Source organism: Saccostrea echinata, unplaced genomic scaffold (genome assembly GCF_033153115.1).
Source record: "Saccostrea echinata isolate AGI-Se365-2 ecotype Australia unplaced genomic scaffold, CSIRO_AGI_Sech_v1 ptg000056l, whole genome shotgun sequence".
Taxonomy (NCBI): Eukaryota; Metazoa; Mollusca; class Bivalvia; order Ostreida; family Ostreidae; genus Saccostrea; species Saccostrea echinata.
In genome coordinates this window covers 13,151,316-13,164,751 of record NW_026889805.1, presented here as the reverse complement: position 1 = coordinate 13,164,751, position 13,436 = coordinate 13,151,316, and the positions used below count along the sequence as shown (strand labels likewise).

Sequence of the window (13,436 nt, the reverse complement as noted above, 5' to 3'; positions counted from 1 at the left end):
GCAGCGCATACAGAGCACCTTGCATGACAACACTGTAGCTTAAATGTCAAGGTCGTGTGCAAAATGGGGCTAAACCTTTATTTTCGTATAAATTATTTTTTCTGTTTTAATATGGCCTTAATGAATGTTTATGTATTGCTATTGTTGAAATAAAAGAAATAACTTTTTAATCATGTTAGACTTCTGTTATCTTTTTATTTTTGTTCTCAGTAAGGGGGAATCCCAAGTAGCTTAGTGTATTCAAAATGGCGACGGATGAGTGGAAGCACTGCGCTGACTGGCTTGTTCGATGTAACATTTTACCTGATGAACATAGAGCAACTCAACCTAATGCCAGTGCATTTGACTTAGCCCAGGCTTTGCGAGATGGAGTACTTATATGCCATCTGTTGAACAACTTATCTCCAGGCTCCGTGGACTTGAAAGACTTCAGTCAGAGACCTCAGCTGTCACAGGTTTTTAGCGTTTTTGTACACTTACGGAACGTTTTCTTTTTTATCTAACATAAAGTAAAGACTTGTAGAGCATAGAACATTTACTAAGTTTTATTTTTTGTAAAAATTAATTGAATCTGAGTTGTTTTATGATATATCCATGAAGTACAATAATAGTGAGTGGTTACTTCCTAGTTGAGTAGAGTGGGTTTATATATCACACCTGAACGAGGAATTTAATTTACATCCTTATCCAGTCGGTAGCAGTTTGGCTGATGAACAGAAGCATGATGAGGAAAAAGAGTTTTTTTTATAATAAATTTGAAACAAATCAATTTAAAAAATGCATTCTTATTATTCTTTTAAATAAACCATCATTTTTATTTTATTGCTTCATAATATCTGAAAACTATTTATAGATTTCACATTTTGAGTTCATACAAAGATGTTTCAGGCACTTCAATTCATGTTTGGCATAAAAAGTAGATTTTTTCAAGACTGTAGATTTTCATGACAACTCAAGTACAAATTTTATCAAATTAAGAGGGACTAAGATTATACAAAACATTTTTGTCTGTCAATCAAACAGTCAGTGTGATTGAAAATATAATTTTGCCCATGGAAGAGATGATTGATTTCATTATTTAACAATAAAAAAGTTTGTGGAAATATTTTATATTTCTCTGAAGAAAACTTTCTTCTTTTTCAGTTCCTCTGCTTCAAGAATATTAGAACTTTTCTACAGACTTGCCAGACACACTTTGGTTTGAGCTCTAATGATTTATTTGACCCACTGGATTTGTTTGAGGTCAAAGATTTCAGAAAGGTAGGAATTAGATTAACAATTAATACTAGTATTTATTAATGTAAATAATAAATAGTCTATAATAAAAAAAACTACTAAATGTCTAGAGAATTTTAGCATTCAATATTTTGGAGTTTTATTGAATACTGAGTTTTCATTACATATATGAGTATACATGTATGTCCCAAAACATTCAGAATATGCCCCATTGTAAACAAAAAATGTTGTCTGGTCAACCGCTCAGCGACAATATTTATGAAGAGTAGTGGCAGCTAGGTAAGATGTGTCTATTTTCACACAAAATTGAAACTATTAATAATTTAGTACCTTTTAGCCTCAATAAGGAAAACATAATGCTTGGTGGGGTCATTAGAATGATGTGATATTGAACACATACAGAAGAGACACAGATATTTTATAGTTTTAATTTGAATACCAATACTGAAAAATTCTCATTAATTTTCGATTATTTAATTGAAATAATTAATATAAATCAATGGAAAATGCTTTAGCTATATAATAAAGGAGTTATTGAACTTAAATTGGTGAATATTGGCACTTGTTGGCTGTACAAATGCACTCCCAATCTCGTGTATTTGTACAACCAACTTGTGCCAATATTCACCAATATAAGTTCAATAACCCTTAGGCTATATTATCATCTTTTTGTTATGAAATATTCTTTAATTATAATAATTTTTTTTTTTTTTACAGAATCATTGTTCTATTTTCATTTTTCATTCCTTTATGCAATAGCTATGTCATACTCAAATACATGTATGAATAACTTCCAGGTTTTAAATACACTGTCCAAGTTATCAAAGACACCAATTGCCAGAAGGAAATGCAGGTATTGGATTTTTTAGTGATATATTACATGCTTACAAAGATATGACACAGTACATTACTATAAAGGATAAAGATATCTGAATGTTGAAGGACCTTTCTGAAGGCAATCACATACAATCAGAATATACATACTATTACATACTGTGTGCATACTATTATTTTTCAATGGCAGCAAAACTCATATACCTATCATTCATGCTGTAAAAAAACCTTTAATGTTTAAATATATTCCCTAGTTACTTATGCAATTTGTAAAATGACTTTTGTTTTAGTGGTTTTAATGCTCCCTCACCACGTTCCGTTGATCATGAATATTACAATTCTTTAGAAGATTTAGCAAAGTGAGTAATAAAAAGTGGCAAACAGCATGTGACTCTTTTGTGGAATGCTACCTTGTGGTTTAAAGTGTAGCCGAATATCCATGTTTAACATGCTCACAGATATGGGCATGCTAGCAGTAGTTCTCACAGCACCTCCTTGCTACTCTAGAATTGGTATTTTGCTCTAGGTGAAAATAATAGCTGTATCATGTATGTCTAAACATGATTAACACATGCAGTATCACAATCTGAGTCTTACCACATTACTACATAAAACAAATCTCTGTACTGCATTTACAGAAGTCTGAACATGAAAATCAAAGAAATAGATAGATACATGTACTCAAGTTTTGTTGTAGTAGAATGTAAACTTGAAATTTTATAAAAATTTGATTGCCCTTGTTATGAAAAGAAAGTTATTAACTTTAGGAACTAATTATAGAATTAAGCAAATTAATGAAAGCTTCATTTCATCCTATCATAAATTGAAATTGGCCAGTTATGCATTTTCCCAGTTAGTAATGACAGCTGAAGTTTATGACTGGTCTTTTGAAATTTATCAAGGAAATACAACTGAGGTGTTTTTATAATTTTACAATAAAAGAATAATATTTTATCTTTCCATTGATCAGAAAGTATAGTTAGATATAGAATAACAACATTTAAGATAATATGTAGTCCAGTTAAAAAGAAAAGATCCCTAGTCACACTTGAATCAAACTAACGTTATGGAGGCATGATGTACAGGTAAAGCCTATCCACAAATATATATTAAGCCAAGAACCAATCTTGTAGTGTTTTAAAATTTTCCTTGCACCTGGCCAGGATCTTAAAAGACTAGCTATTGTTTGTTGTCTAGTGGCCAGGATCTTGTAGGGCTAGCTAGTGTTTGTTGTGTAGGAGTGCTTGCATGTGGTGCTTGTTCAAACTGCTTGTATCCTTTTTGTAGTGGCTTTCCACCCGAGCAGACCACACCACACAGACCCTCCCGCAGATACAATGATGATGATGAGGACATTTACGGAAATCTCCCAGACCTGGCTTTGTAAGTTACACTTAATAGGGGTCTGAACAGTGGAAATCTCCCAGACATGGCTTTGTAAGTTACACTGAATATGGGTCTGTACAGAGGGAATCTCCCAGGTCTGGCTTTGTAAGTTACACTGAATAGGGGTCTGTACAGAGGAAATTTCCCAGGTCTGGCTTTGTAAGTTACACTGAATAGGGGTCTGTACAGAGGGAATCTCCCAGACCTGGCTTTGTAAGTTACACTGAATAGGGGTCAGTACAGAGGAAATCTCCCAGACCTGGCTTTGTAAGTTACACTGAATAGGGGTCAGTACAGAGGGAATCTCCCAGGTCTGGCTTTGTAAGTTACACTGAATAGGGGTCTGTACAGAGGGGATGGAATCTCATAGGTCTGGCTTTGTAAGTTACACTGAATAGGGATCAGTACAGAGGGAATCTCCCAGGCCTGGCTTTGTAAGTTACACTGAATATGGGTCAGTACAGAGGAAATCTCCCAGGTCTGGCTTTGTAAGTTACACTGAATATGGGTCAGTACAGAGGGAATCTCCCAGGTCTGGCTTTGTAAGTTACACTGAATAGGGATCAGTACAGAGGGAATCTCCCAGGTCTGGCTTTGTAAGTTACATTGAATAGGGGTCAGTACAGAGGGAATCTCCCAGACCTGGCTTTGTAAGTTACACTGAATATGGGTCAGTACAGAGGGAATCTCCCAGGTCTGGCTTTGTAAGTTACACTGAATATGGGTCTGTACAGAGGGGAGGGAATCTCATAGGTCTGGCTTTGTAAGTTACACTGGATAGGGATCAGTACAGAGGGAATCTCCCAGACCTGGCTTTGTAAGTTACACTGGATAGGGATCAGTACAGAGGGAATCTCCCAGACCTGGCTTTGTAAGTTACACTGAATATGGGTCAGTACAGAGGGAATCTCCCAGGTCTGGCTTTGTAAGTTACACTGAACAGGGATCAGTACAGAGGGAATCATCCAGGCCTGGCTTTGTAAGTTACACTGAATAGGGGTCAGTACAGAGGAAATCTCCCAGACCTGGCTTTGTAAGTTACACTGAATAGGGGTCAGTACAGAGGGAATCTCCCAGGTCTGGCTTTGTAAGTTACACTGAATAGGGATCAGTACAGAGGGAATCTCACAGATCTGGCTTTGTAAGTTACATTGAATAGGGGTCAGTACAGAGGGAATCTCCCAGACGTGGCTTTGTAAGTTACACTGAATATGGGTCAGTACAGAGGGAATCTCCCAGGTCTGGCTTTGTAAGTTACACTGAATATGGGTCTGTACAGAGGGGAGGGAATCTCATAGGTCTGGCTTTGTAAGTTACACTGGATAGGGATCAGTACAGAGGGAATCTCCCAGACCTGGCTTTGTAAGTTACACTGAATATGGGTCAGTACAGAGGGAATCTCCCAGGTCTGGCTTTGTAAGTTACACTGAATATGGGTCTGTACAGAGGGGAGGGAATCTCATAGGTCTGGCTTTGTAAGTTACATTGAATAGGGGTCAGTACAGAGGGAATCTCCCAGACCTGGCTTTGTAAGTTACACTGAATATGGGTCAGTACAGAGGGAATCTCCCAGGTCTGGCTTTGTAAGTTACACTGAATATGGGTCTGTACAGAGGGGAGGGAATCTCATAGGTCTGGCTTTGTAAGTTACACTGAATAGGGATCAGTACAGAGGGAATCTCACAAATCTGGCTTTGTAAGTTACATTGAATAGGGGTCTGTACAGAGGGAATCTCCCAGGTCTGGGTTTGTAAGTTACACTGAATATGGGTCAGTACAGAGGGAATCTCCCAGACCTGGCTTTGTAAGTTACACTGGATATGGGTCTGTACAGAGGGAATATCCCAGGTCTGGCTTTGTAAGTTACACTGAATATGGGTCTGTACAGAGGGGAGGGAATCTCATAGGTCTGGCTTTGTAAGTTACACTGGATATGGGTCAGTACAGAGGGAATCTCCCAGACCTGGCTTTGTAAGTTACACTGAATAGGGATCAGTACAGAGGGAATCTCCCAGGTCTGGCTTTGTAAGTAACACTTAATAGGGGTCTGAACAGTGGAAATCTCCCAGACGTGGCTTTGTAAGTTACACTGAATATGGGTCTGTACAGAGGAAATCTCCCAGGTCTGGCTTTGTAAGTTACACTGAATATGGGTCAGTACAGAGGGAATCTCCCAGGTCTGGCTTTGTAAGTTACACTGAATATGGGTCAGTACAGAGGGAATCTCCCAGGTCTGGCTTTGTAAGTTACACTGAATAGGGATCAGTACAGAGGGAATCTCACAAATCTGGCTTTGTAAGTTACACTGAGTATGGGTCAATACAGAGGGAATCTCCCAGGTCTGGCTTTGTCACACTAAATAAGGGTTGGTACAGTATATCTCCCAGCCCTGGCTTTGTAAGTAACACTGAATTTGGATCAGTAAGACAGTAAGATTTATGCACAGTGTGTTTGAAAAAAAACTTGCACAATTCACAGAATTGTTAAGGTTTCAATGAATGTTGAAACTTGAAAGTTTACAATGTACAATGTACTGTATGTTAAAAGTTTACAGTTTGTTAAACGTTTCTAGTATGTTAAACCTTTATGGTATGTTGTGATTTTACCGTGGGTTTATAGTCTTACTAAGAGAGTTCCAATTTAATGAGACTATGAAGAAGACCTAAGAAGTGATTCTGTAGGGAATGTTTTACAATGGTGGGACTTTGTGTGACTTATTCTTACAGCAGAGATATATAAATACATTACGTACTAAATAAAGGATTTTAGATTTCGTACTGTGACTGTCCAATAGAAGTTGTCTTGAGATGTCTGGAATTACCCTTTGCATTCTGTACATTTTCACTCAATCATACAGGCTGAACCAACTATGACAGCAGTATTTATAGATATTATTTGTTCTGTAAGACATGTGGTTAGATTTGTGTGGTACAGAGCTGTTGTGTGTGTTGTGAATCTCATTTATGGGATATGATTGAATTAAATGTTTAAATGTTCCCCTGAACAGGAGCCATGAAATGCCAGATGAATATAGCCTATTGTCCACTCAGGATGAAGATGAAAAAATCTATCAAGATCTCTGCTCTCTTAAACCAAGTGACCCTCAGGTACAGAGTCATGTGACTTAAATATGTGTCACATGACTTGCTGATTCAGATGTTGTTGTTCTACACTCCCCTTCAGTTTATGTCAAGTGTGGCTTTATTTTTGATGTTTTAATCATTGTGTTTGTAGTTTTGTAAAAGTTGACTCATTTGTTTATTTATTAACTTTTTTTTGAGACACAAGTATGTCATTACTGGTGTAGTTATTTATAAATATTTTGCATATTTATAGTTGAAAGAAAGATATTCATCAAGTTTGCCTTAAGTTGTTCAGCAATAATGCTTATGTAGAATTATATTTTCATGACCAAAGTATTATTTTAACTTACCATTTTATTAAACATGAATCTTAAGTCACCAGTAATGAATCTTTCAATAAGCACTTGTTTTATGTTTTGACCATTGTGCTTTATTTTGGACCCAGCATGCAATTATATTTTGTTTGGTTGATAGACGTCATGACCTTGATGATAATGAAGAAATCTACGATCACGTATATCAGGAAGATGATGATGAAATATATGAAGATCTATGTAGAAGGCGGCCTAGAAGAGAATCAAGTGTAAGATACAGAATCTGATTATTATTCATTTTCTTCCAGATCTTGATTCTTTGCCAAACTTGATGTATATTGAAGAAAAAAGCATACCTGGACATGGTTCAAAAAATGAATTGATAAACATAAAGTCAGACTTACTAATTCAAATAAGTCTTCTTTCTGAGTGGGAAATACTGTATAAATAAACATGAAATAAGTGGCTTAAGAAGATACTCAGTGAAACAACACTAGTCAAAAGGTGTTTTAATTGATAAGCTTTGTAAAACAAAAATATTAGCTGTACTTTTTTTTTTCAAGGAAAAATTAAAAAAAAAAAAAAATAAAAAAAAAAGAAAACAAAAAAAAAAAAAAAATAAATAAAAAACAACACAAACAAAAAAAAGGTGCAAACAGAAAAATAAATAAATTAAAAAAAACAAAACAGAAACAAATAATAAAAATAAATTAAAAAGAAAAACAATGAAAAAATGAAATTAAAAAAAAAAAACAACAACCGAAAAATTATTAAAAAAAAAAAAAAAAAAAAAAAAAAGAAGAAGAAGAAAATAAAAGAAGAAAATAAAAATGTAAAAAAAATAAAAAATAAAATGAATTTAAAATATTAAAATCAAGGGATTATCATCAAATATTTCCCTTTCTTTTCTCTTCCAGTGTATGTTTCCTTATTTTTGTTGTAGTAGATGTAATGTTGAAATTGGTTTGTTCTAATTAACTGTATGTGTAATATGAATTTCAATGTGTACAATCTCTTAAGAATCCAGATTATTACTTCATTTTCACTTCTTCATAAAATAAATAAAATAATTTGAAGTGTTTTAATACCAGTTTGTTATAGAGTGATTTCCAGAATGATATCACTATTGACCTCTTTTTCGTTCATGTGCTATAGGTTTCTGAACTGCCACCTCCTGTCACTAAACGGGACTTCTGTATAAAAGAACTCCACGATACTGAGAAAAACTATGTAGAGGCATTGCGAATGATTCAAACTGTACGTATCTGGAAAATACTAGTATCATATTTACATGTACATACAGTTGAACTTCAATATCTTGAACACTGATATGTTGAATACCATGGACCAATATCGAAGGGATTTTGAAGTCCCCAGCACTTATTTCCTAAGTACATGTATTTTACCTTGGATATCTCGAATCATCGGATATCTTAAAGTATTTTCTCAGTCCTATCAAGTTTGAGATACGAGGTTTGACTGTATATCAAGATATAACACATAAATCAATGTAATCCTCATCTGATTGCTAAATTATTTTTAATCTATTTACTTGTTCTTAAACATGGTACTTTCAGCATTTCATTAAACCTTTGAGAGATGTAATCCCTGCTGCAGACAGAGATATTATTTTTGCACACATAGAGGTATGCTGATTTTAATGTTAACAAATATTTTTCATCATTTGTAACAATACATTTTATTTTCTTATTAATAACATTGTTTAACTTTTCCATTTATATTTTTAAATTTTTTTTTTCCAGAAACTATTGGAGATTCACAAGAAATTTCAGTTGGAATTGCAGGAGGCTTGTGTGATGGGAAATAAAAAAATTGGTGAAGTTTTTGTGAAATATAAGAAGAGCTTACTTTTGTATGGTAACTATTGCTCAGACATGCCAAAGGCCCAGGAAAAACTGGAAGATGTGTTGAAAAGGAGTGAAAATATCAGAACACAAATAGAGGTGATTAATGATGAAGGAGTTCAGAGAAGAATATACACCACAGGATGTGGAATTTTTTTTACCTTAGGGTGTACTCCATACTGAGAAATTCAGTCTGTGCTTGTATTAATGGTGTGCTTGTATTAATGGAGAGTTTGTGAAAACAACTTCTTCAGGCTTTTCCTTAATTTTTTTTGCTCATTAAATGTATGTCAGTAGAAACAATGCTAAGTTTCCTTCCAAAGAAGGGATATATTTGAGAAATAGAGTTGTTTTAAAACTCTTCTCCAGAACTACTGTACTTGACTAAAAATTGTAGAAGTGAGAAAACAGATTTCCTACATAGAATATTTTTAAGTCAATACATTTGTGTTGGGGAGTGGAAATAATAGGGGTTTAAACTTTTACATAAAGGAAAACTATTGTTTTCAAAAACAAGGATAATTTGATAAATTTGATTAACATACAAGCATCCTAAGTGTAGTGTAGACTGAAAGTTAATTCAATTTTATTGTAAATTTCTCTGAAATTTATTTCTCAGCAAGTGAGTGAATCAGGTATGAGTTGTGTCCCTTTGGTTTCAAAACCATAAACCATGGATATTCAATGTAGATACAAAGCAGCTTTTAATAGAATGTAATGTATCAATACATAAGTTTTCAACAGACATTTTTTGTCAATATTTCAGGCATGTGAAAAGAAGGCAAACGAAGGTAAATTTAAATTGAGAGATTTGCTCCATGTTCCAATGCAGAGAGTCTTGAAATACCATTTATTACTAAGGGTATGTATTAAATATGTTGGGATCAATTCACATGTTTATTGTTACCTAAATTCAGAACGTGCTGTTTATTCAGTGTTTTAGGTACATTTTACAAATAATGATTTCTTTTTTCAGGAGCTAATTAAACAATCGGGGAAAACTGCAGAAGATAAAGATTCACTTCAGCAAGGGCTGGAGGCCATGATGGTGAGCTTCAGCTCTCTTAAATAAATGACATGTATTTAGAATTCTAGGGTCAAGTGAGTTCTATATTTCATATGAATAGAATTCTAGGGGTCAAGTTAAGTTCTATAGTTCATATGAATAAAATTCTAGTGTTAAGTTCTATAGTTCATTTCTAGGGTCAAGTTAAGTTCTATAGTTCACATATGAATAGAATTCTAGGGTCAAGTTAAGTTCTATAGTTCATTTGAATAGAATTTTAGGGTCAAGTTAAGTTCTATAATTCAAGAGTCAAGTTAAGTTCTATAGTTCATATTATAGCATAAGATTAAGATTTACTGAATATTTTAGGATTTATCGCTGTATGTTAATGAAGTAAAAAGAGACAATGAGACCTTACAGCTTATCAATGAAATACAGGCCAGGTAAACTTCACAACTCTTTACTTAACATCGAGTACTATTTCTGTTATACAATTCATTTTCCTCAATGAACATACTACACAAGTACATGTATTTGGAATCTGATGTATGCATTTTGATATGTTTTATATTATTTTTTCAGCATTGGAGACCTTCAAATGGTATGGTTTTCTTGCCCTCTGTGAAATTTGGTAGATCTTAAGTTAAAAATAGCTCATAAGTAGATTAGTTCAACAAGTTATAAATAGCTCATCAGTAGATTAGTTCCACAATACATGTGAATCATAAATCTATAGATCAATGCTTTATAAATCTTGCACAAATCTTAACTGTTACATTTAAACAGTATCTACCAAAAACTGTGAGTTCTCTATTGTTTATCGTTTGTGTGAAATTTTTTTTTTCAAAGTATTGCTATTACCTAAGCCTGCAAAAACATGTAGCAAAGAATATTTGATATACAGTGTATATGGTAGTCAATGTATTAGATTTGTTAATGCATTAATGAAGTTTGCAGAAATAGAACAGAAACTATGTATAAGCTAAAATGTAAATCTCTGTTATACATGTATATACCCATTACCTTTGTCTATGCATTAATGAGAATCAATTGGTCCATTTTTTTTTTTTTTTTTACGTATTAAGAATAAAATATTGCATGAAATCCTTAAACATGCCTTTTAATAACAGATTTAGCTACTTATCATTATGTAATACAATCTTGAATGAAAAGCTGTGTATTGCTTTATTTTTCAAATGCCAATAAAAGTATTTTGACCTAAAGTATTTGCTACATATTAGCAGTGTTATGAATCCCATTTAGTAATTTGTCATTAAATATATGTTAAATTAAAAGCATCAAAAAGAGCGGAATGTGGAAAAAGGTCATCTTTAGTTAAAAGTTGAGATTGAATTCATTTGTTTTCTTCTTAAAATCACCATCGATATTTCTTTTATTTTAGCCTGCTAACACTACATTAAAAGATTATGGCAGACTTCAGAAGGACGGAGAATTAAAAGTGAAAAACCACACAGATAATAAAGTCAGAATTAGGTAAGTCAAAACCCCCACAAAAATAACAGGCAGAATAAGATAAGTCATGTTCACAAGGAAGTTGTAGAAAAGCATGTCAACAAAAACATAATCATAATGTTCACCAAGGAACAGGTACACACAATGTTCACCAAGGAACAGGTACACACAATGATCACCAAGGAACAGGTACACACAATGTTCACCAAGGAAAAGGTACACACAATGTTCACCAAGGAACAGGTACACACAATGTTCACCAAGGAACAGGTACACACAATGTTCACCAAGGAACAGGTACACACAATGTTCACCAAGGAACAGGTACACACATTGTTCACCAAGGAACAGGTACACACAATGTTCACCAAGGAACAGGTACACACAATGATCACCAAGGAACAGGTACACACAATGATCACCAAGGAACAGGTACACACAATGTTGATTGAAATAGTAGTGCTTGTGTACAGTGTGTACATACAAGTGGTGTTCAACTATTAATAAGTACATGTTACAGGTACAAATCAGGGTTGGCAAAAAACTGGGAAATACGCATATTTCCCAGGACGGTTGGAAATACTGGTAATTACCGGGAATTACTGGTATTTCCCGGGAAATACTGGGAAATAAAAAATAGCTACATATTTCATTCATATTGACAGGTCGTACTGGCTAAGATATCTACCTGATATCACTGTTCCTGATTTAAAAAATTTCTGGTTTCCAAGTAATTCATTTTATATAATCATAAACAGTATATTCCTATACCAGACTTGAGTGTCATTTGTTTCATGCTTGAGTCAGATGTAGTCTATAAAGGTCCATGAAATGAACCCAAAGATTCCAATTGGGTTTTTATATAACTAAAGAAGGATCTAAGAAACTTCTTAACTGTAGAGTATGATATAAATAGCAAATCTAAGAAGAAGCCTTTCAGTTCTACTCAAGGTAATTATCTCTCAAAACAGGAGCACAAAACTGTCCAAAGCAGTTTGTTAAAACAACATGACTGTTTGTAATAACTACAGTGTTTATAGAAGGATAAAAACAAATTTTTTTTGTTCTTGGATTTATAATTATTAAACTTAATAATTCTACAAAACTGAAAAGAATTAAATTGGAAAACTTCAGTTTTATAAAGCCTGGGGGAAATGTTTCAGAATGCTTATGGTGATGGGACCTGGAGTAATATGTGTTAAATTGCAATTTGATACATTTTCCATATTATTCATCTTCTGTTTTTATGTTTATTTTATTTTTAAATTTTGTATAAGGTTGAATGAATTAGAGAAATAAAAAAAAACTTTAATAACTTTGTATTTCCCAGTATTTCCCAGTTTAGAGAAAATTTGTAGTATTTCCCGGGATGGGAAATACCGGTATTTACCACTGGTAATTCCCACCACTGGTATTTCCCGACCAACCCTGGTACAAATTGATATGTTACAGGTACCTAAAATAAAGGTACATACTAGGTTCACTTAGGTATACATTTTGGTTCACATCCCTGTGCATGGCCTTTTTAATAATTTTTCAGTTTTGAGCTCCACTCTGCAATCTATGTGATTGGTTTAAAGAACCCAAGAAAAACTGTAGGGTATGATGGAACAGTTTATGCTTTTTAAAGCATAAAACAGTTTAGTTCTTGGCTTATAAAAAGTTGTTCTACAAGTATATCTTGGGTAGCTATTAAATTTATTCCTTATAATTGAATTTTCTGTCATTAAGTAAAAAAAGGAAGACCATTTTCCCTTCAAAAATGCCTTCAAATTGTACAAATTTAAAACGTAATGTCAAGTGGATTGATTAAAAAAAGATGTTATTTAAAATCTCCCCAAGCTCACAGGATCAGAAAAGATGATACTATTGTGAAAGCTTGTATTTTTGTTTTAGATTCAAACTTGTTCAACAAAGTGTTTGAATATCTTTAAGGAACTGTTTAAAGAACTTTAAGGCCACATTTAGTCAAAGTAATAAGCAAGCATTCCCATGTACATGTAGAGTAGATTTAAATCTGTTCAATCCTAGGCCTTTTCCACTATAGGAAAACAAAATATGAAGACTTCTGCCATAGCAATATAGTTGAAATTTTAACTTGTTGTTAAGACTCAATAAACTACAACTGTCGAAATAGTGTATTCTAAAGTTGATGGCTACAGTATTGGTTTTCAATACAATAATTACATACATTGTAATTATGCATGAATCAGGAAGAGGGTCTCTAGGGTTAGTGTTG

General features: G+C 33.6%; 1 protein-coding gene across 3 annotated transcripts in view; it reads left to right on the top strand.

The window, feature by feature from the left end:
- Nucleotides 1-198: 198 nt before the first annotated feature.
- The window catches only part of LOC133173240 (guanine nucleotide exchange factor VAV2-like), a 36,152-nt gene continuing 22,914 nt past the window's right edge, over nucleotides 199-13,436 (top strand). For all 3 annotated transcript variants that reach the window (XM_061308217.1, XM_061308216.1, XM_061308215.1), the window contains exons 1-13: nucleotides 199-455; nucleotides 1,144-1,260; nucleotides 2,034-2,089; nucleotides 3,358-3,453; nucleotides 7,014-7,122; nucleotides 8,009-8,110; nucleotides 8,431-8,499; nucleotides 8,617-8,817; nucleotides 9,485-9,580; nucleotides 9,695-9,766; nucleotides 10,094-10,167; nucleotides 10,307-10,325; nucleotides 11,127-11,218. In XM_061308217.1, coding sequence (XP_061164201.1) covers nucleotides 246-455; nucleotides 1,144-1,260; nucleotides 2,034-2,089; nucleotides 3,358-3,453; nucleotides 7,014-7,122; nucleotides 8,009-8,110; nucleotides 8,431-8,499; nucleotides 8,617-8,817; nucleotides 9,485-9,580; nucleotides 9,695-9,766; nucleotides 10,094-10,167; nucleotides 10,307-10,325; nucleotides 11,127-11,218 — 1,313 coding nt within the window. In that variant the 5' untranslated portion in view covers nucleotides 199-245. The remainder of the gene's footprint in view (nucleotides 456-1,143; nucleotides 1,261-2,033; nucleotides 2,090-3,357; nucleotides 3,454-7,013; nucleotides 7,123-8,008; nucleotides 8,111-8,430; nucleotides 8,500-8,616; nucleotides 8,818-9,484; nucleotides 9,581-9,694; nucleotides 9,767-10,093; nucleotides 10,168-10,306; nucleotides 10,326-11,126; nucleotides 11,219-13,436) is intronic.